At 41.3% G+C, this 20,115-nt stretch overlaps 1 protein-coding gene across 2 annotated transcripts in view; it reads right to left on the bottom strand.

Annotated features, from left to right (window-relative positions):
- The window catches only part of NOTCH2 (notch receptor 2), a 184,660-nt gene that overhangs the window by 47,462 nt on the left and 117,083 nt on the right, over positions 1–20,115 (bottom strand). For both annotated transcript variants that reach the window (XM_027866775.1, XM_027866776.1), the window contains exons 6-11: positions 11,115–11,348; positions 9,153–9,308; positions 7,871–8,059; positions 5,568–5,681; positions 4,570–4,683; positions 1,628–1,861 (exon numbers count right to left, since the gene is read on the bottom strand). In XM_027866775.1, the coding sequence (XP_027722576.1) occupies positions 1,628–1,861; positions 4,570–4,683; positions 5,568–5,681; positions 7,871–8,059; positions 9,153–9,308; positions 11,115–11,348 (1,041 nt within the window). The remainder of the gene's footprint in view (positions 1–1,627; positions 1,862–4,569; positions 4,684–5,567; positions 5,682–7,870; positions 8,060–9,152; positions 9,309–11,114; positions 11,349–20,115) is intronic.

Here is a 20,115-nt window from a genome sequence, read left to right as displayed (position 1 = left end):
TTTCTTAAATTAAATTTCATTTATCTTCTCTTAAAACTTCCCACATATCCCCAAGGCAACTGGATTATGGAACCCGAGCTCCTGGCCCCTCCTTTTTACTGTGCTGCCTGCAAATGCAATCAATGATTTCTTGTCCTGTTCAGGGACAGGTTCTTACACCATCCCCCCAGGGCACCCACCTGATACCTTCTGGCATGATGGGATAATCCTAGGGAAAACAAAGTGCCTGCCAGCTAACTCTTCACCCAGTTTTACAGCATGCTGGATAAAGTGGGATAGAAAGCAAAGGCCGAGACAGCCCTTCCATTCTAAGGGCCTCCATTCACTTGCTTGTAAATCTCTCAAATTTCTTTTGGGGCTGCAATTTCTCATGTCTGGGGACCAGCCCGGAAGCAAATTGCTTTTGGAAGGTTTCACAAAGGTCCATTCAGCCCTTTTAGTGAGTTATCTAAACGTGGAGGGAGGGAGAAACATTTTCAGCTGTGAAGGCATGGGGATGTTTTTTTGTATGCTTGAGTAATTCAAAAAGGACTTTGTTTCCAAACTTGGCATGTATGAGGTCCTGGATGAAGACCAGGGCCTTTGACATGTTTGAAGAAATTGGTTTGGAAAGAAAAAAAAATAGTAAGTCGAAGGCATCTGACTATCCCTCCCCCTCCACCCCCTACATAGATTGCTTTCTTCAAGTCCCAAATGTGTTTTCAATAAATCACCCGATGTATTGGCAGGTACCCTTTTCACAGAGGCATGCACTGGTTAATCTTTCTCTAATACATTTTTCTTTGATCTGAGAAATAGTACCTCTCTGTCCACACACAGCTGGCATAGCAATAAATATTCATCTAATAAGTAAAACTGGAATTCAGGGAAGTCTGTGAAATGTTGCCAACGAAGAAAATAATCTCACAATTACCTACCATGAAGTAGCATGTTCTCATCACTAACAAACACAAATAGCCATTCACCTGGGCTTAGTGAGTTTAACCAGGAAATCTGTAATAGGGATGGGGGTGGGAGTATGCATTCAAACCCCCAGATTTACAGTAGGACCATTTGGAACTGCCTTCACCTTCTGGAGTCCTAGACTATTTCTCCCTAGTGACCTTCCCAATGTCCAGGAGTGGTCTAGAGGCAAAGTCGGGAGACTCAAGACTGAGTATGGAGAAAGAGATCATAAAAGAATGATCATAAAAGAATGATCATAAAAGAATGATCATAAAAGAGACCATAAAAGAATGATCAACCAGAAAACCAAAATGCCCATTCCTTTTAGAAGAGAGGGGAGGAAGTAAAAGTAAAGAGGCTACCCAAAATCAACTGAGCTGTTGTATTCGAGAAAAAGAATTTCATTTGTTCTAAGGGGTAGGCACACATGCATATAATCCTAACAAACTTAAAGCCTTCACATCTACACATAGAAAAACGATCAATTCCTAAATTTGCAACTGGACAGGAGGGGTGTCTGCTTCCAAAGATATTTATAGATGTGGCTTTGGCTGGGTATTTCTCAGAATTAGGCCTTTTTAAAAAAAGTTGGTGCACGTATGCCAGGAAAACCTGAGCCCGTGGGTGAAATGTGGGGAAAGAGTAAGGCTCCCAAGCCAAACAGCAACAAAGACTGTCTCACCTGATGTGCCAGGCTGGCAGTTGCACTGGTAGCCGTTTACCAGGTCGATGCAGCGTCCTTCATTCAAGCAAGGGCTGCTCAGGCATTCATCGATCTGCTCGCTGCAGATGGCCCCCATGTATCCGGCATTGCAGATGCAGGTGTAGGAATCAATCCCGTCCTGGCACTGGCCATGGTGACAGGGATCAGGGTCACAGTTGTCAATGTTCTCCTCACACAGGAGTCCAGTGAAACCTGAAGAGGCAAAATCACCAATGGTCAAAGTCATCAGGGAGGGAGCCTACTCCTGAATGAAAGCACAGTACCAGCTACTTAGTATTCCCATCCTGTGAGTTTGCTGATGTAGAGACTTAGCAGAGAACAATCAAATCATGTTGCTGTCCACCTCACTTAGGATATGCTTAAACATCAGGTGTAAATTAAATATGCATAGATCAAGTTTGGATAATTTAAATCCCATTTTTATCATTGATTAACCTAATTTCAAAGTTACTCTATTTTTATTTTTGACTAAACGGTCACTGGGCAAGTGTTACTAACATATAAAGTTTAGGTATTCCTATTTCCTTATGTTACCAACTCTAACCTACTTCCCATGTAGGGAAAAAGTCAAGCTGACTTATCTGGGGTCGGAAGATAGTCCCAGTAACTATCTTTTCTCTATCACCTATGTCCAATTAGTCACAAAAGTTCTGTCAGGTTTTCCTTTGGTTTGTATGTCTCTTACATGCATTCTTCCTTTTCTAGCCCAGTTGATATCACCTGACCAAGTACCTGTTATATCATATCTGGAATATTGCATGTCTTCTAATGAGTCTCTAGTCTCCTCCATCTCCAAATCATCCTAGCTACCTCTCCCAGATAAACCTCCTAAAAATACCAATTTTACCATGTCACTTTCATAAACAAAAACCCTCAATTACTTACCACTACTTATAAAAGTCCAAACTCTAGCCTGCTATTCAAAGCCCTGATCCCACCTATATAGCCTTATCTCCAACTGCTCCTCAAAGAGAGTGAAACCTGTGCACTGCTCCGGTATTCTCAGTGTCCTGATAGGTCATATTCAGTCTCAAATTCCCATTTTATACATGCAATTCCCCTCAGTGAGAATGCTTTTCCACCTCCTCTAAATCCTTTCCCACCTAATTCTATCTGATCCCATTCAACCTTCAGCTTAAGTCTCACCTGTTCCACCATGAGGCCTTCCCTAATCGGCTTCATTCATCTTCCTGTCCTCTGAGCGCCTACCTTCTGTAATAATCCCTTATCACTTACCCAGGTGCTGCGGTAAACTGTTACTTAACAACTTTATGTATGTGTGTCCTAGCTTCCCAACAAGACTGAACTCTGGGAACCAGCAATCGCCATCCTTTCACATTTCTTCAACCTTTCCTATGACACTGCACAGTGCTATGCATACAACCGGTGATTCCCTGTTAGATTAATGAATGAATGAAATGGCCACCAGGATTAAAGGCAATGAAGAAAAAGGCCAACTGCCCCTAACTGGCTCATGGGTGAGCTACTCCTATACTTCCAATGTCCCTGATATAAACTCTAAGAGCCTCTAATAATGCCTCCTTCTCCCTTTTAACATAAATTCACATTTTAAAATACCCCTCCAGTGAATCTTTCCTACGGTACCAGACATGAGGGCATTAGCTCAGTATCTCCTTAACTGGCAACTACAAAAGAAAGCACTACGGTAGCTCACCTTCAGTCACTGGATAATAAATAGCTAGTTGGACTGGGAATTCTAGATAGAGTACTCACTCCCCTATACCATGCTGGCTCTCTGTTCTGACTTTGTACTGACAGCAAGTCACTGGAAGGTAGAGGTTAGGATGCTCACAATAACTAGATTCTTTAAGAATGGAGTAATTTTTTAAAAAGTGAGCCTATTTGAATGCAAAGAAAACAGAATACCTTCCCATGTTCTCAGACAGAGACCAAAGATGGTAGAAAATTGCTTTCCCAAGTGATCTGGAAATGTCATTTTGTAAACTTCAGGGGTTTGTAGGAAAAGGCAAGAATGATGCATAGACTGGACCAAAATATATCCTCATTTGAGTTCACAGCTAAAAGAGGAATTGTGCCAATGGCCCAAAAATATGTCTATGCAAGTAGTTCTACTGTGACTATTAACTAATAGTATTTTATTAAAATTTGTAAAGCACTTCTTCACATCAATCCTGTGAATTGTCTAAGTATTATCTCCATTTCCCAGGAGCTCAGAAGTTATATGATTTGCCTATAGCCATTTGGCGTAGTGATTCAGCTAGTCAGGACCCACAATCAGACCTTGTGAATCTAAGACCACATTTATTCCATTATACTGCTTTAGTAGCACAAAGGGCAATGAGGGCAAAGCCAGCCTTTCCCAGAGTTAGAGACACCTGGATGCTAATAACATCTGTTCACTTTTCCATAGACTGACGTTGCTCTTCACACAGTTTTATCCCTGGATTTTGAGTTTTTTTCTTCAGCTACTTGCCTTGGGAGGTCAAGGGAAAAGTCTCCCTATCAAAAAGCCCCAATAGGTGAAAAAACAACTATTAAACTAAAACCCATTCATTTATACAAAAGAATAAACAAAGTCGAGCAGTAAGGTCAGTTGGAAATTCACTACTGCCAAAACCTAAAACAGAAGGACGTTGACCAAGGAATTACCACTCAGGAAAGCTGTTATCATGGAAGAGAAAGTGGATTGGCACCAAGGGACTACCACTTGGGCAAACTGTTATAATGGCAGAGATGGGTCCTATAGGATGGAAGCAATAGGAGAAGTGAAAATCCCCTGGAAGGAAATGCAACGGAAGGCCATTCCTTCCACGTCCTTCCCAACTTGCTTTTTATTGTCCATGCAGGGAAGCCACCAGAGGTGCTCTCCTACTTTTGCTCAAGGGCATTCGCAAAGAGTACAAGCAACAAAGCTCTACCTGTAGCACACTGGCATTCATATCCATTGGGATGGTCAATGCATTTTGCACCATTTAGGCATGGAGTACTAGAGCAGTCATCGATGTCAATCTGGCAGACTGATCCAGTGAAACCTGAAAGAAATACAGGTGGTGACCTGAGGAAGCCCAAATGTGATTTAGAGGGTGACGCACCCCTGACATCGTCTTGCTTCTTTCTCTCGTGTAAAAACCCTAGAGAAGGGTTTGGTTAAGGTTATGGACAGGACAGGTGCAAAGTCAATTTGCACCGTCAGGGATAATTAGAGCTCTTCTGACCAAGAGGCCACTGAAATAATTGGCTTAAACTAACTGGGGAACAAGGAGTTGGGCCATGAACACCTGTAGTTATTCTTGGACACTGCCACTTCCTGGTATAAGGCATCCAACTCCAAGTAAACCAGAGAGAGATTCAAGGGAGAAACAAGCCCACGAGGAACAATGATTGCTCCAGGTGCAATAAGCAACCACCCTTTGAAGAAACAATGGGAAAAATTAAACCATTAGGTAAATGACTTGGCATGAATTCATGTCAGAGTTGGGGGAATAAGGAGGAAGTGGACTTCCTTAGACTGCCACATTTCTGCTTCTGGATCCATAGGTCAGGAAATGACTAAAGAATTGGTCTTTCATGAAACCACAAGAATATGAATTGAGGGAAAATCAAGTTCTGAACAACATACAATGGGAAGCATCTGTGAGGAGTGAGTTTCCTGAAAGACACATGGAGATAGAAAAGCCCAGGATTTTATGAATGAACTTAAAAGTTCTATCCACAAGAGATTTAGAAGACAAATGAGTTACTGCACTGACTTTTCACTAACCTTCATATATACCCTCCAACTTCAAATTACTCATTCTAATGAGCTCCTGAGGTCCATCCCACATACACCTTCCTCCCTCTCCAACTCCTTCCCTCCCTCTGGTCAGTTGGCTTTATGCCTTAAGAGGAAATTAGGACAGGTGGTGGCAATACTTACCAGGGGGACAGACACACTGGAAGCGGTTGACTTTATCTAGACACTGACCATTGTTCACACAAGGGTTGCTCTGACACTCATTTATCTCCAATTCACAATGCACGCCTTTGAAACCTGAACACAGAATGAACCATACAAAAGGCTCAGAAAACAGTATATTCTAGGTATCCAACAGCTCATGAGAAAGCACGATAACTTCAGCAGATACCTACAGCCTCCATAGGAAGGTAATGGTCATACAAAGAGAAAAGGGATTTGGCCATCAAAGTCCAGGGGAAACATTTGGGTAATGAGGGAAGAGTAAGAGATAACCATAGCACTGTGGGGTGATGAAGGTGTGTGGTAATAACTGATGCACCATCTTGGACCAAAGAATGGATTAATCCTTTCAGGAATCAAATCCCCATCCTCATAAGACTGCTCTCCACATTCTATAGGCAGAAGACCTTTCATCATATCGTTGAGTAGAATGAGGACAAAAGATCCAAGAAAACTGATGTCTCCAAAGTTCTTTTTCACTCTTGTATGTCTCCAGTATTTGCTGTGTGTGTGTGTGTGTGTGTGTGTGTGTGTTCGTGTTCTGATTCTCTGGTGACTTCATTCATTGTCCTGCTGGCTCAGGTGATTTATATCTGATATTTGAAACAAAATTCTTCTGCAGAAGCCTAAGCTTTCTTTTCTTCAGTTTTTTGATCATATCTTTTTAGCAAGGCAGTGTACAGCACCAAATCTATCACTCTATAGTGCGTGACAGTCTACTAGCCTTCAACAGGATGTTAAAACTGAATGTTGGGAGAGATGATGAAGTCATTTGGTGTGTTAGGTCCCCTACTTGGACACTCAGACAAATGCCAGGTCATGGGGCATGACCACCCCACACTCTGAGAACTGGTTCTGAGACTGACAATACTACTCAAAGAGCAGGTCCAAACCAGCGTTCTCTGAAAGGATGAGATCACAACCACCCCCATCCCCACCCCCTGCTCTCTGAATCCACATTTCTATCTGGGGTGGTCCTGAATGTCTAATCAGAGTTTTCGTGGTGGGGGCACGCCCAGTCACAACATGTGCCTGACAGGCTGGTTTACTCTAACATACAATCCTTCCACAACCCATAGGTTCAACAGCATAAGCCTCCATCATTAGGATTTTACTTTTCTCTGTGGGGACAAAGGAAATAATTCTGAAAAAGTTAGAATTACACTAGAAAAAAACAGGTGTACTTTGTCTTACGTAGGAGATGAGCATCTAAAAAGTCATGGGTGAGGGGCACTTTTGTCAACTGACAAATACCTTAAATTCACAATGTGATGGGGATACTCACCCTCACTACAAGAAAAGGAATCTTACAGTAAACAGCATTTGCTATAGTAAAAACCAATAAGAATATATAAAACAAATCTACTAACCTATCTATTATACAAATTTGAATTTTTATATGATGAGTGGTTTTTTTAAAGCAGGAGTTCTTAACCCATTTTGTGTCATGGATCCCTTTGGGACCCTTCCTCAGAATGATGCTTTTAAATGCATAAAATAAGAAGGTAGGGGGAGAGCTGGGGGAGGGAGAGAATGTGGAACTGAAAAGAAAAGAAAATTGAATAAAAAATTTAAATGCATAAAATAAAATATATATCCATAGGATTACAATGGAAACCAGTTATACTGAAAAAGTGTTTTTTATACACACATGCATGTATATATATGTATACATATATATGCATATACACATAAAGATAAAATAGAAATATGTGTATATACATAATATACATACACACATATAAAGATAAATAAAATAGAAATATGTGTATATAATACATATATACACACATATAAAGACAAAATAAAATAAAATAAAAGATAAATAAAATAAAATGTGTGTAGGTATATATATATATGTATGTATATATATATGTATGTGTATATATATGTATGTGTATATATATAGATATATATACACACACATACACACACACACACACATATATACACACATATAACATTCATGAACCCCAGGTTAAGAACTCCTGATTTAAAGGGGATCAGATTAATACGACTTGGACAAATTATTTTTTTGCATCTTCAGCTCACCAATGTGGGGGCCTTTGAAGGCCTTTTAGTAGAAGGCTGACTTCGGTGTCTCCTGAGGCAGTGATGGGCAGGATTTACTGTCAAAGACAGTAACCAGACTGCCCTTGGTACAGTTGAATTCTGGTCACCAGGCACTGTCCTGGACATGACAACCCATTTGTTCCTCCCCAGAGCTCCCATCCTGGAGGATCTTGCCCGGACTCTGCCTTTACCTGGCATGCAGAGGCATGTGAACCCTCCAATTTTGTCCAAGCAGGTGGCATCATTCTGGCAAGGATCTGAATGGCACTCATTGATGTCCATCTCACAGCGGGGTCCTGTGTAACCCTTCAAACACTCACAGTGGAAGGCGCCTTCTGTGTTCACACATTTTCCCGCATGTTCACAAGGATTACTATTGGCTAAAATGCAAAGACACAAATCTTCAGAATTAAAAAGCCCTCAGGGAGGCATGTTCCACCAAAGGGAAGGAAGGGGATAGGACCAATGACCGCAGAAACACCTGAACTCTCTCCAATCCCAGCCAAAGTTTTGCTATTAGGAGCAAGGCCAGTCTCTTGAAGGTTTGGTGACTCAGTTTCCCATTCAGCCTCCATAAAGTCAGCCAGGACAAACACCCTCTTTGTGCTGCCCTGTCTGCCTCCACCCACACGGCCAGAAGGCTTTCCCTTCACTGTCGGCAATGGGGCCATATCTGCTCTGCTGAAGAATTCCTAGGCTGTGAGCATATGCCAAGCTTCTCACCAGATGTGGGCATGATACTCTTGGGGTAAAGAGGTTTTATGCAAGTTTAAGAGTCTGTGCTTATTTAAAGCATACTAAGTATGGCTGTGCTTCTCTGCTTTATGTAGAGGATAAAATAATAATAATAATAATAATAATGATGATGATGATGATAGCTAACATTTAGATAGCACTACTATGCACCAGGCACTGTACTAAGCACTTTACAATTATAATTTCTTTTGGTCCTCACATTAACCCTGGGAGGTAGGCGCTATTATTATCCCCCATTTTACAGTTACTGAGGTTACTAACAATAATTATTATTATAAATAACAACTACAACTAACATTTACATAGCACTCACTATGTGCCAGGCACTGTGCTAAGCACTTAAAGTAATTATTTCATTTGATTCTCATAACAATCCTGGGAGGTAGGTACTATAATTACCCCATTTTACAGTTGTAGAAACTGAGGTCAATAATCACAACAGCTAACATTTATATAGCGCCTACTATGTGCTAGAAATGTGCTAAGCACTTCATAATGATTATCTCATTTGGTCGTCATATCAACATTGCGACATAGGTGCTATTATTATCCCTATTTTACAGGTAGAGAAACTGAGGTAAACAGGGGTTCAATGCCTTGCATAGGGTCACACAGCTAGTAAGTGCCTGAGAAGGTTTGAACTCAGGTCTTCATGACTCTAGACTCAGCACCGTGCACTATGGCGCCCCCTAGGTGCCCCAAGTCACATGTACTCACCCATGGCACATTCATCCACATCATCGGTGCAGGCAGCCCCCTTGTAGCCTTGTGGACAGGTGCAGATGTACTGCCCATTCAGGGGGTTGGTGTCACACAGCGCCCCCTTGTGGCATGGGTTGCTAATGCATGCATCATCCAGGTGACACAGAAGACCTGTCCCCAGAAGAAGAGGAATGGGAGGTCACTGTTAGAATAACAGCAGGATCTACGCCCGTGATAACATTCCATCTAAGTGGTCATCTGGCCTCTTCCAGAAGACTTCCAAAGAGAGGAGACTCACTCATTCCCAAGGCAGCCCTTTCCATTTTTGGATGCTCTAGCTGTTAAGATGTTGTCCCAAAAGTAAACCTAAATCTGTCTCTGCGACTTCTCCTCACGCTTTTAAGTTCTGACCCACAGAATGAAGACCAAGTCTAACTTTTTCTTGTCACATGACCGTCTTTCAAATCCTGGAAGACTGCCATCACGACCCCTTAAATCCTCTCTTCTACAGGATAAACATCCCCAGTTCCTTCAAACCTGTCCTCATATGGCATAATCTTGTATTGCTTTAGCAACTGTGGTGCCCAGAACTGACCAAACATAATATTTTAGGTGCAGGGTGAACAGGGCAGTGTACAGCAAGGCTGTAATGCCCCCTCCCCCCCACTCTTGGGCATTAGGGTCATCTTTAAGGTGGTCTGAGATCATTACTGAAGAAAATCATCCTCTCCCTTACCAGAGCGGAGAAGGTTTACCCAAACCTGGGTGATCAATAACACCCACAGTCCTGAGGGTTGGTGTTGGTAGGGTGGGGCACATCTACAACAGCAGGAAATCTCTCTCTACTCCTGGTTCTGCCTTGGAGGCCACTCTGGGCCCACCAGGAAAGAAACCAGAGCTTTTCCAACATGGTCCTCGTGTTCTGGACCCTCTACCCTCAGATGGACATGGACTTATGGATGTGGAGGTGATCCTGAATGATGCGAGCCTTCCCATGACCACCTCTCTGAACAGGAAGACCTCCCTTCACCCCTTCTCTGAGGACGAGCAAATGAGAGCAAAAGCTGAGTTTCACTAGACTCCTGATCCCTGGTAAGCATAAGGCTCGTACCACCTCAAGGAGGGTAAACCTAAATGAATGGCGTCCTGCTAATTTTAAACAGCTGTTTCAGAGCGGCAGCTTTCCTTTTCTGGGAACCTGAGGGGTTCTGAAGAAGACATTACCAGGCACCCTTGTCCACCAAACGAGAACAGTCACCTGGGAACTAGATTTTCCAGTCTGCAGTCCGCTTAGGGACACATGAGTAAGACCCCTGTGGCAAAGCTGGAGGTGGGGCCTTTGAAAAAAGCATTCATAATGAAATGTTTCACAACTGTTCTATCTTCCTAACTTTTTCATCTGCTTCCTCCTCATCTAAAAGCTATTCAATTAGCAGTGGTTTGAGCTACTTTAATTTCGCATTTAAAGGCCCCAGCGGATGATGGCAGAGGGCTGAGATATTCTTGAATTCGACCTTTCCTGATTAGACTCTTCATATTTTTACTTTTTCTTGGCACAAGTTTAGTTTAATGAGAGCACCGATAAACACATTTCATGTTGAGATCAAGTCCCAAAGTCCCTTTATCACTAATAATTATTACTTTTTATTCCTGAAGAGTTTTTTAATGTTAGAGTTTCAAGGAGATGAAAAGATACTCTCGGATGTCAGCAGCTAGTAAGCTTGTTTTCGGCAAGAGAAAATGAGGTACAGAAAGCAAAAATGAATAGTGCTCAATCAACCCCAAGTCACCCGGACAAAAATAAAACCCTGAAGCTCTGACTCCCCATACTTTGTATACAGGACTACATTTCAAGAAGGAAAGTTTTGAATTATCGACACTTAAAAATGGCATTTCGAGCACTTTGGTATCACACAGGACAAGCTATGAAAACTCCCCCACCCCCTCCCAGCTGACCAGACTCCCTGTTCTTCTTACCCGCCTTTCCTTCTGGGCATGTGCAGGAGAAGGAGGCCACACGGTCAATGCAGGTGGAGCCCTGAGTGCAGGCCGCAAAGGCGCAGTCATCAATATTCTCACTGCAGTCATCACCACTCCATCCATTGACACAGACACAACCATAGCCCCCATTGTGATTGGTGCAGGTACCTCCATTCTGACAAGCGTTGGGCTGCAGCTGGCATTCGTCCACATCCTCTGTGCAAAACTGACCTGGGGGGAAAGAGAACACAGACACCAGGACTATTATTCCCAGGTGGTCAGTACCATCATGTCATGCTATAGGCACTTGGCTTGCCCTCACCACCATTCACCAGTCAAGTCAATCACTCAATAAACATTTATTAAGCATCCACTAGTTACCAGGTGCTGTGCTGGAGATACAAAAAGAGGCAAAAGACAGTCCCTGTCCTCAAGAAACTTATGCTCTTTGTCCTCAGGTTTTGGAGAGAATCAATGACTCACGGGGTGATGTTTTGACTCGTGCATGAACTGGATTTAAGTGAGGCAGAACGACACAAAGTTGTCAGCCTCAGTTCCTCTTCCAGAGTCATCAAAGTATAGTGGCAAGACAAAAGTCAAGATGGCCCAAGATGAAGTGGATGACCTTAGCATCTTCCATGTCTGACCAAACTCTAAGCGATCATGGCCATTGCAACAAACTGTTCTCATTCACCTATTCTACTGGGGGAAGTCTTCACGTTTGGGCTAGACACCCCTTTAACTCACCAACAGGTCTGAGGCCCGTCGATTACCCTCAACCTGTAGCCTGTCTCCTGAGATGGTTTACTGTGGTGTAGCCACTGCACATGCTACAGCTTCTTGGAGCCACAGGTGAGAGCTGGGTGAAAAGTAGACACCAAAGGTGGATGAGGAACCCTGAAAAGGACTCATCAAGCCCTCTCACCATAAGTGCTAGTCCTCTATGAGACAGAGGTGCCATGAGGCACCATGCAAACAAATATATACAAAACAAGCTATATACAGAATAGATATTTAACAATTAAAAGAAGGGAAACACTGTCATTAAGATGAGTGGGGGAAGGGTTCCTCTAGGAAGTAGGATTCTAGTTGAGACTTAAAGGAAGCCAGAGAGGTCTACAGTTGGAGCAGAAGAGGGAGAACATTCCACACACGGGGAATAACCAGAGAGAATGTGCAGAGCCAAGAGATGGAGTGTCCTGTTCCTGGGACAGCCAGGAGGCCAGGTCACTGGATCAAAGAGTACATATTGGGGAGTAAGGTGTAAGAAGACTGGAAAGGGAGGAAGGGGCTGGGTTAGGAAGCGCTTTGAATGCCAAGGTCAAGTCAAAAAGTATTTATTAAGTGCCTAGTGTGTACCAGGCACCATGTTAAGGTAAAAACAGTTCCTGACGTTAAGGAACTCACAATCTAACAGAGGTGGGATGAGATAACATGTAAATAACTATGCACAAACAAGATCTACCCATCTATCAAGATTCACATGTGCATATATTCATATATATACACACACATGTATACACATACACACAGCTATATGTATGTGTGCACATATCCATACACACACATATATATGTATGTATAAAAAATACAAATTATGATGGTTTATGCCAGAAAAACCATAGAGAAACAGAACCATATTCCATTCCCTAGAAACTCTGGCCTCATGGGAATTTGACTGGCTAAAAAAATAATCACAGCTGACATTTATGCAATGTTTTCGTTAGCTCATCTGATCCTCACAACAAATCTGTGAGGTAGGTTTTATGGGCATTATTATCCCCATTTTACAGATGAGGAAACTAACATGTAGCAAGATTAAGTGGCTTTCCTACAGTTACACTGCTAGGGAGGGAGGGAATACACATGGAATTCAGGACTCTTTAAAACATGGAAAATGCCTGGGATCACATACACACCAATAACAAGAACAGGTTGAAGGATAATTAGGAGATGAAGAAAAAAGAAAACAAGGAAAGGAAATATCTACGTCAAAAAGAAAAGGCTAAGCTGTGTGACCCTGCCAAGTCACTTCACCCCATTGCCTAGCCTTCCCCTCCTAGCAAAAAAAAAAGGCAACAGTGGAAATTAATGATAGCATGAAAAAACCCTGGCACTTTTAAGTGAGAATGGGGAAAGGCAGAGTCTGGAGAGGGGTCTGGCCTGAGCATGTCCACCCTAAAGACAGAAACGACAGAGGAAATCTACAGAGTATAAAGGGACACAGAGTGTCAGACTGAACCACAACATGGTGGCAATCTTAAGATGTTTCTCACACTACTATTGGGTGGGCCAGGGGGATGGGATAACATCTACTCTCCCCATGACCAGGACAAAGCAGGTACAGCTTCAAATGGAAGTTAAGGAATTTTAAACAGTAGTAAGAATAAATCTGACAGCCAAATCACAAACTCTAAAGCTGATGGATGGTCTCCTTCATGTCAGATCTTTAAAAGATCAAATCGGATCATCACCAGAAGGGACTTTTTGACATGTAGGGTCCAGCTCAGTAACTTGAACACAAGCAGCACAGAACAAATGTTTGTTGAATTAAATTAAATCTTAATATTTGTAAACCATGACATTAAGTTGAACCTAAAGACATTAAGGACCTCTCAAAACCTGTTTTTCCAAGGACTCAGAATCAGATCAAAAAAATATACACAAGACCCTTGTTACTGATGGATAACTGGTACTAGAAAAAAGTTACTTAAAGTGAATCCACTTAAAATGGGGATCAAAATTTCATAGTAAATAGTTTTTAAAAAGGCATTCTGCGGATTTTATCTTGAAAAATGAAATGAAAGTATGTAAATAAGTCTGTTTTATTTAACAAAACTAAGATTACAATTATAACTATGTACTAATGAACAAAGAAAAAAAGGTTTTTTTGAGGGTGTAATTTTTTCAACAAAAGTATATGACAGAAAAATCATAATAAAGATGGTGATTGTTACAAAAATATTCAAGTGCTTCATAAATTTCCCCTAAAGCCTCTGCCTCTATTAACTCTCTGATATTCAAAGCCTTCTCTCCTGATTCACTTTACAACAATCAAGAAGAGACCAGGAAAGGCTAACTGGCAATGGGTAAGGACAGACTGTTTAGAGGCTAGCTTTAAATGGCAAGGATGTCTGAGTGGAGGCTAATTTTTAAGTGCATCAGTTCATAAGTAAATGTTCTTTATATTATGATGACTTTTACTCCCTTACATAGAAATACAGGGATGCAATGTAGCACAGTGGATAAAGAGTCATCCTCCGAGTCAGGAAGACCTGGGTTCAAGTCTCAGGTGGGACACATACTGGGGTAACATTACCCTTGGAGGTCACCTAGCTTCTCATACCGCCCCTCAACAACTTATTAAGTTTTATTCTACTCATCTACTGATCTGCATTGATAGGAGTTTCCCTACCTCGATGAAAACACGGGTACGGGTCATATAGAATAGCATCACTCTGGGGGTATGGATAATGAATACTCCAATAATGAGGACCCCTAGTCTACTTACATTCCACTCTCCTCAAATTCACTTTTTACTTTACTTCACAGTCACTGATGGACAAAAACTCCATAACAGGAAAGCACGTGATGTTTCAACCCAGACAACAATCATCCCGTACCACAGAGATAGCACAAAAAAAAAAATCATTCAATCAAGAATTTTCTGAGCAACCCTGTGTCCAATTCTAGACAAAGGCTGAGAGAAGGGATGGCTTTCTAGCATAAGTGTGGAAAAGGGAAGTAAAGCTTATCAGAAAACACAAGGGGCCAGGGTAAGCTCTTCAGGGCAGGCTACCTTAAGTGACTGCTATTCACCAAGCTCTGCTCTGTTCCCCTCCTTGCAAAGATGCTCGCTTAGACTGCCAACAGCTGTGTTTACTAGGATTCATGGGAGATTTAGAAATGAAAATATGGCAGTGTATCTTGAGTGGAGAGTTGCTGCAGTTGAAAGTTTCAACAGAAATAAGACTTTAATTTTGGTGCTGACTCAATATTTTCATGTTGCCCCACTAATTTAATTTAGCGGTGGTATCTAAGCAACTGAAGTATCACTTCCTTCTTGCCTAGATATGGGGTGATCTGAGGCATGGTTCAGGACAGAATGAATATCTTTTTTAAAAAATCTAAGTATTTTCCACTTGCTATAATCATCACTTTGATATCTCATAGTGATATAATGAGGCTAAAAAACACAAATTTTAGAATGGGAATTGGAGGGAAAAAAGGACTCTTGTCAGAGATGAGAAGTGTAATCTTGAGCAAAATTGCTCCATCCTTCTGTAGTTGAGTTTTCCATTAGTACAATGGGATGAAAAGGAAAGAAGTAAAATACTGATCCATCATGCAAGGTGACTGATGATGATTTGTGAATTCTCTCAACTAATGTTTCATTTTTATTCAAAACTTCTTCACAGTTTTCTTGTATGGTTTGCTGAATTCAGGCAGTTTGATGGGTCATGGTCTTTGGGGAGATCTATGATTCTTAAATTATCCCTGCACATCTTATTTTCCAGGTGTCACTCTAGTCATGTTTGTTTTAATAGAACTGTTGCCTTTTACTTCTCTTCTAGGAATTTTCTTCCATGTCAGTAATACATCCCAATCTGTCATTCTCTCCCTAGTAGCTTCCACTTCTTTGGAAAGGTTTTTTTTTAAATTGTGTATTCAGTTTTTCCTACTCTGCCAACTGGGTTTTCAAATTCTGCACTAAGAGCTAATTTCTGTTCTTGGAACAACAAATTCTGACCTAATTTCATCCCAGATTTCTTTTACGAACTTTACCTTTTTAACAATTCTATAGTTTCTTGCTCTTGTTCATTAGCCTCTAGGAGGGTCACAGGATTCTGTCTTTCATCTGCTTTACTTTCCTTCATATTATTTCTTTGAGATTTTGGTGATTTTCACTTCTGTTTTCCCTCTTCTCTTTATCTTCTTGTGTCCCAGGCTTTTAAAGTTTATGCTATTTCTCTTTACATTACTGGAAGTTTAGCCTTTTTCTTGTATTCCCCCTTCACTTTTTCATTCATTCATTTGTTCTGTGCTCACATGGACATGGACGGACATACACACACACACACACACACACACACACACACCCCCACACCCAGGTCACTGGAAGGGGGAGGGACAACAACTTTGCAAATACAAAAGGCATTACTCCAGGGATGAGACTGGTCTTTGAAGAAAAGTTATCAGAATTGAAAATATCTCATCATTCACTGAAAAGCACACATCACCTCTTTCACAGACTGATATGAAAACGAGAGTTGGAAGTCACTGTGCTACCTTTTAAGGATACCTTTATTGTACATTAGAAATCCTTTAGGACTGAGGAGTTCCCATTCCAGAAGACTGGTCCTATTTGGCCTTATTTCTGCCAGGGTCCTTTTTTCATTTGCCTAGCTCTACCAAAACATTCTTCATCTGACATAAGAAACAAAAAAATTGTTTCCTTCCAAAATTAAATGTTTATTTACGTGATTCATTTCCTTCATGCCATCATCCTGCCAGCACAGGAGAATACCGATATAAACTCACCTCTAAAATGAAGAGGTTGGATTAAGTGGTCTTTGAGGTGCCTTCCAGATCTAGATTTATATTTGTACAGAAGAGAAAAACTATTTGCTTGACTAACATGGCACCCAAGTAGACCCCTATGCAGTTCTGCATACAAAATTAAGTTCAATCCAAAATTACAGTTCAGAGACCATAGAGCTGGTATTCCTTTGAAGGTCTTTCATTCAAGATTTAAAAACATTTATTAGGCACTTACGTACAACGCATTGCCCTAGATGCTGAAGGAGATACACAATAAGTAGGATGCTATATGTGGCCCATAGGAGCTTACAATTTAGAACATATCCAGTACAGTGTTTTATGTTGTAAGGGGGTGTGCAAAGGTATTCTTTAAATGGCTGCTGGCCTCAAGAAACTTACAAAATCACTAGAGAGACAAGGCATACATTAAAAAATAAAAAAGCAAAATATGAGCAAGCATTAAAAGAGTGATATGGTCAGTAAGGAAGAGGACACAATTAGTAAGGGCTGGAGCAGCTGGACCTAGTTGGGTGGAACTTAAACTGAGCACTGAAGATGGGAAGCATTTCTATAGGCAAAGGGAAAGGACGGGAGCATTCCCACCTTACTGAGCATCCTGATCAAAGGCAGGGGGATGAGAAGGAGTGTGGAGTATGTGAGAAACAGCAGAGACCAGCCAGAGTAGAATGGAGATCTTAAATGTTTAAGAAGTAAGAGACCAGGTTGGGAACACTCAATACCAAGACAGAAAGTATGGAAATGACTTAGTTTGTTAATAAGCAGGAGAACACAAATTACTCGGAAAAGAACTCCATACTTGAGAAGAATTACTGGGAAACTGGAAAGTAGTTTGGCAGAAATTAGGTGTGGACCAACACTCAGGAAGCTGGATGACGCAATATATCGAGCACTGGGCCTGGAATGAGGAAGACCTAAGTTCAAATCCAGCCTCAGACACTTACTAGATGTGTGACCTTAGGCAAGTCACTTACCCTCTCCTTACCTCAGTTTCCTCAACTGTAAAATGAGGATAATAATAGTACCTACACCTTGCAGGTTGTGAGAAAATCAAATGATAATGCTAATTCTCTTCCCTTTACTCCTACATTATATTCCTCCCAAAACTCAAAATAAATATGCAACCTCAATATAAAGGTTACACCAGAGAAAATTTAAAAGACAATGATATCATGTACCTTTCATAGATACGGCTAACAGGGAAAGTTCTTAACTAAGTGAGCAAGGGTTAAAGATAATTGCAAAAGAGAAAATGGATTTCAATTACATGAAATTGAAAAGCTTTTTTTTTTTTTTTTGTGAGGCAATGGGGTAAAGTGACTTGCCCAGGGACACACAGCTAGTAAGTGTCAAGTGTCTGAGGCCAGATCTGAACTCATGTCTTCCTGAATCTAGTGAGATAGTGCTCCTCTATCCACTGAGCCATCTAACTGCCCCTGAAAAGCTTTTGTATGAATAAAATCAATAGGAACCAGAATAAGAGGAGAATCTGACAAATAGGAGAAAAATTTTTGCAGCAAATATCTGTCTGATAAGGGTGAACAGCCAAAATATAAAGAGAACTCACACAAATACGTAAGACCAAAGATGAGGAGCCTGGACTTTCTAGGTCTACTTGGGTAAAGACTATGTAAGCCATAGATAGGACTCTGTCCTTGGTCTGGCCCTGTTCCAATATTTTATTCACTGGCTTGGATGAAGCCATAGATGACAGGCCTATGAAAGCTATCAATGACAAAAAGTTGGAGAGATAGACAAAGACATTTTCTGTGAGACCAGAGGTTAAATTTTCAGTGTGAGCATTTATATCTCAGTAACTGGCAAACACTGCAGATCGGGGCTTGATTCATTGATTTATTGGCTGTCTAGACTTAAGAAAGTGATAGAAAAATGTTAGTAATAAAGACGAAAACTAAAAGTGCGTCATGCTTTTTGGAAGAGCCAATTGTTAAACATTTACTAGCACACCCTTGTGTGAGACTCAGAATCAAAAAAGACCTCAATCAAGCAAGATCAAAATAACTAAGGATAAATGTAAATGCCTAAACAGGTTTTGAAAACAAGGGGGAATGTGGTTAGATAGCAATTCACATTGTTATTTCATCCTTCGTTTTCGAAGAATGACATCACTGGGTGATGGACCAGGGAGTTTTATTTGATTAAAATCCCAATAAGTCAACAAAGTGATGTGACTGTCAAAAAATCTAACTTGATCATGGCTGCCAACTTGGAAAAGATCTCAGGGGCTATCCAGGCCAATTCCCTTATCAGTCCCCGGGAAGCAAAGAAACTTGCCCAAGGTCACAAAGGCAGGCTTTGAGTTCAGGTATGCCATCCCACGATACATAGCAGTGAGAGAAGCATGACACTCATAAGAAAAGAAATAAGATGTATGGGCAGACACATCATTAATCAATACACAAATACCTTTGCCTGTCATCATCCTATTACAATAGCTTCCAATATTCTTGGCCCACGTATAAAATTCTCCTGAGCACCATGAACTATTCAATGTCAACTTGTTTCCTAAGGTTGATGGGTATCACAACTTGGAGGGCGAAGGAGGGCAGATAGACGGACCTGCACACACACATTTCCTCTATGACACTCCCACCAAGACTAGAGTGAGGCCCTCTCTGCCCTTCCTCTTAGGTGAGCGCGCACAGGTTACCATTAGGATCTAGCTTTAGGAATACAAGGGATTACCCTTTTTTTACTCCTCAACTACCTGTCACCACTCACCAGAAGGGATATCAGAATCCTCCTGATTAATCACCCAGCTTCTGGATACCAAGCACAGACCACATGAAAGATGTGAGTGGGTTGCTACCCATTCTGTCATTTCTGAGGACAGTACAAGGAGAAAAGAGAGTTGTGTTCTCAGATGCCCGCCATTTAAAAGCCTTCTGGTAAGAAAGGAGATCCCAGCTCTTCTATAGCTTTTTGCCAGACTTCTGAAGGGGCTAATTCCCGGGTATAACAAGTCTCAGCTTGTAAGCGCCTTAGTCTACACTTAGGTCTTGCTGGTGAACTCCCAAAATGTGTTGCATAAAGTCCAGTTTGGCAAGTTCTTGTGGGCATAAACTAGTAACTTGTTCTACCAGTAATTGTTTCACCTGCTAAGGGACTTCACGCTATTGCTATTTGACAACTGGGCTATGGGATAGCTCTGTCTATTTAGCACCTTTTCCATTTACTATTGCGAAAAGGAAAAGGGAAATTCTATTTGCTTATAAAAACTACATTTTCTGTGGCCACCACAAGCATCAACTAGCAATGGTAGAGAGCCTGGATAAAAGTTTAAAGAGCTTAAAAACTGCTGAGATGATGTAGAGTCCAGAGCAAGGGACAATGGTAATCACACATTTTCTGAATGTCTAGGAAGTGAACAGCGCTTTGCAAAGTAGAAAGAGGTATAGGACAGTCATTATCCTCATGG

Source organism: Vombatus ursinus, unplaced genomic scaffold (genome assembly GCF_900497805.2).
Source record: "Vombatus ursinus unplaced genomic scaffold, bare-nosed wombat genome assembly UNPS02014782.1, whole genome shotgun sequence".
Taxonomy (NCBI): Eukaryota; Metazoa; Chordata; class Mammalia; order Diprotodontia; family Vombatidae; genus Vombatus; species Vombatus ursinus.
This window is presented reverse-complemented; position numbering and strand designations above follow the sequence as displayed.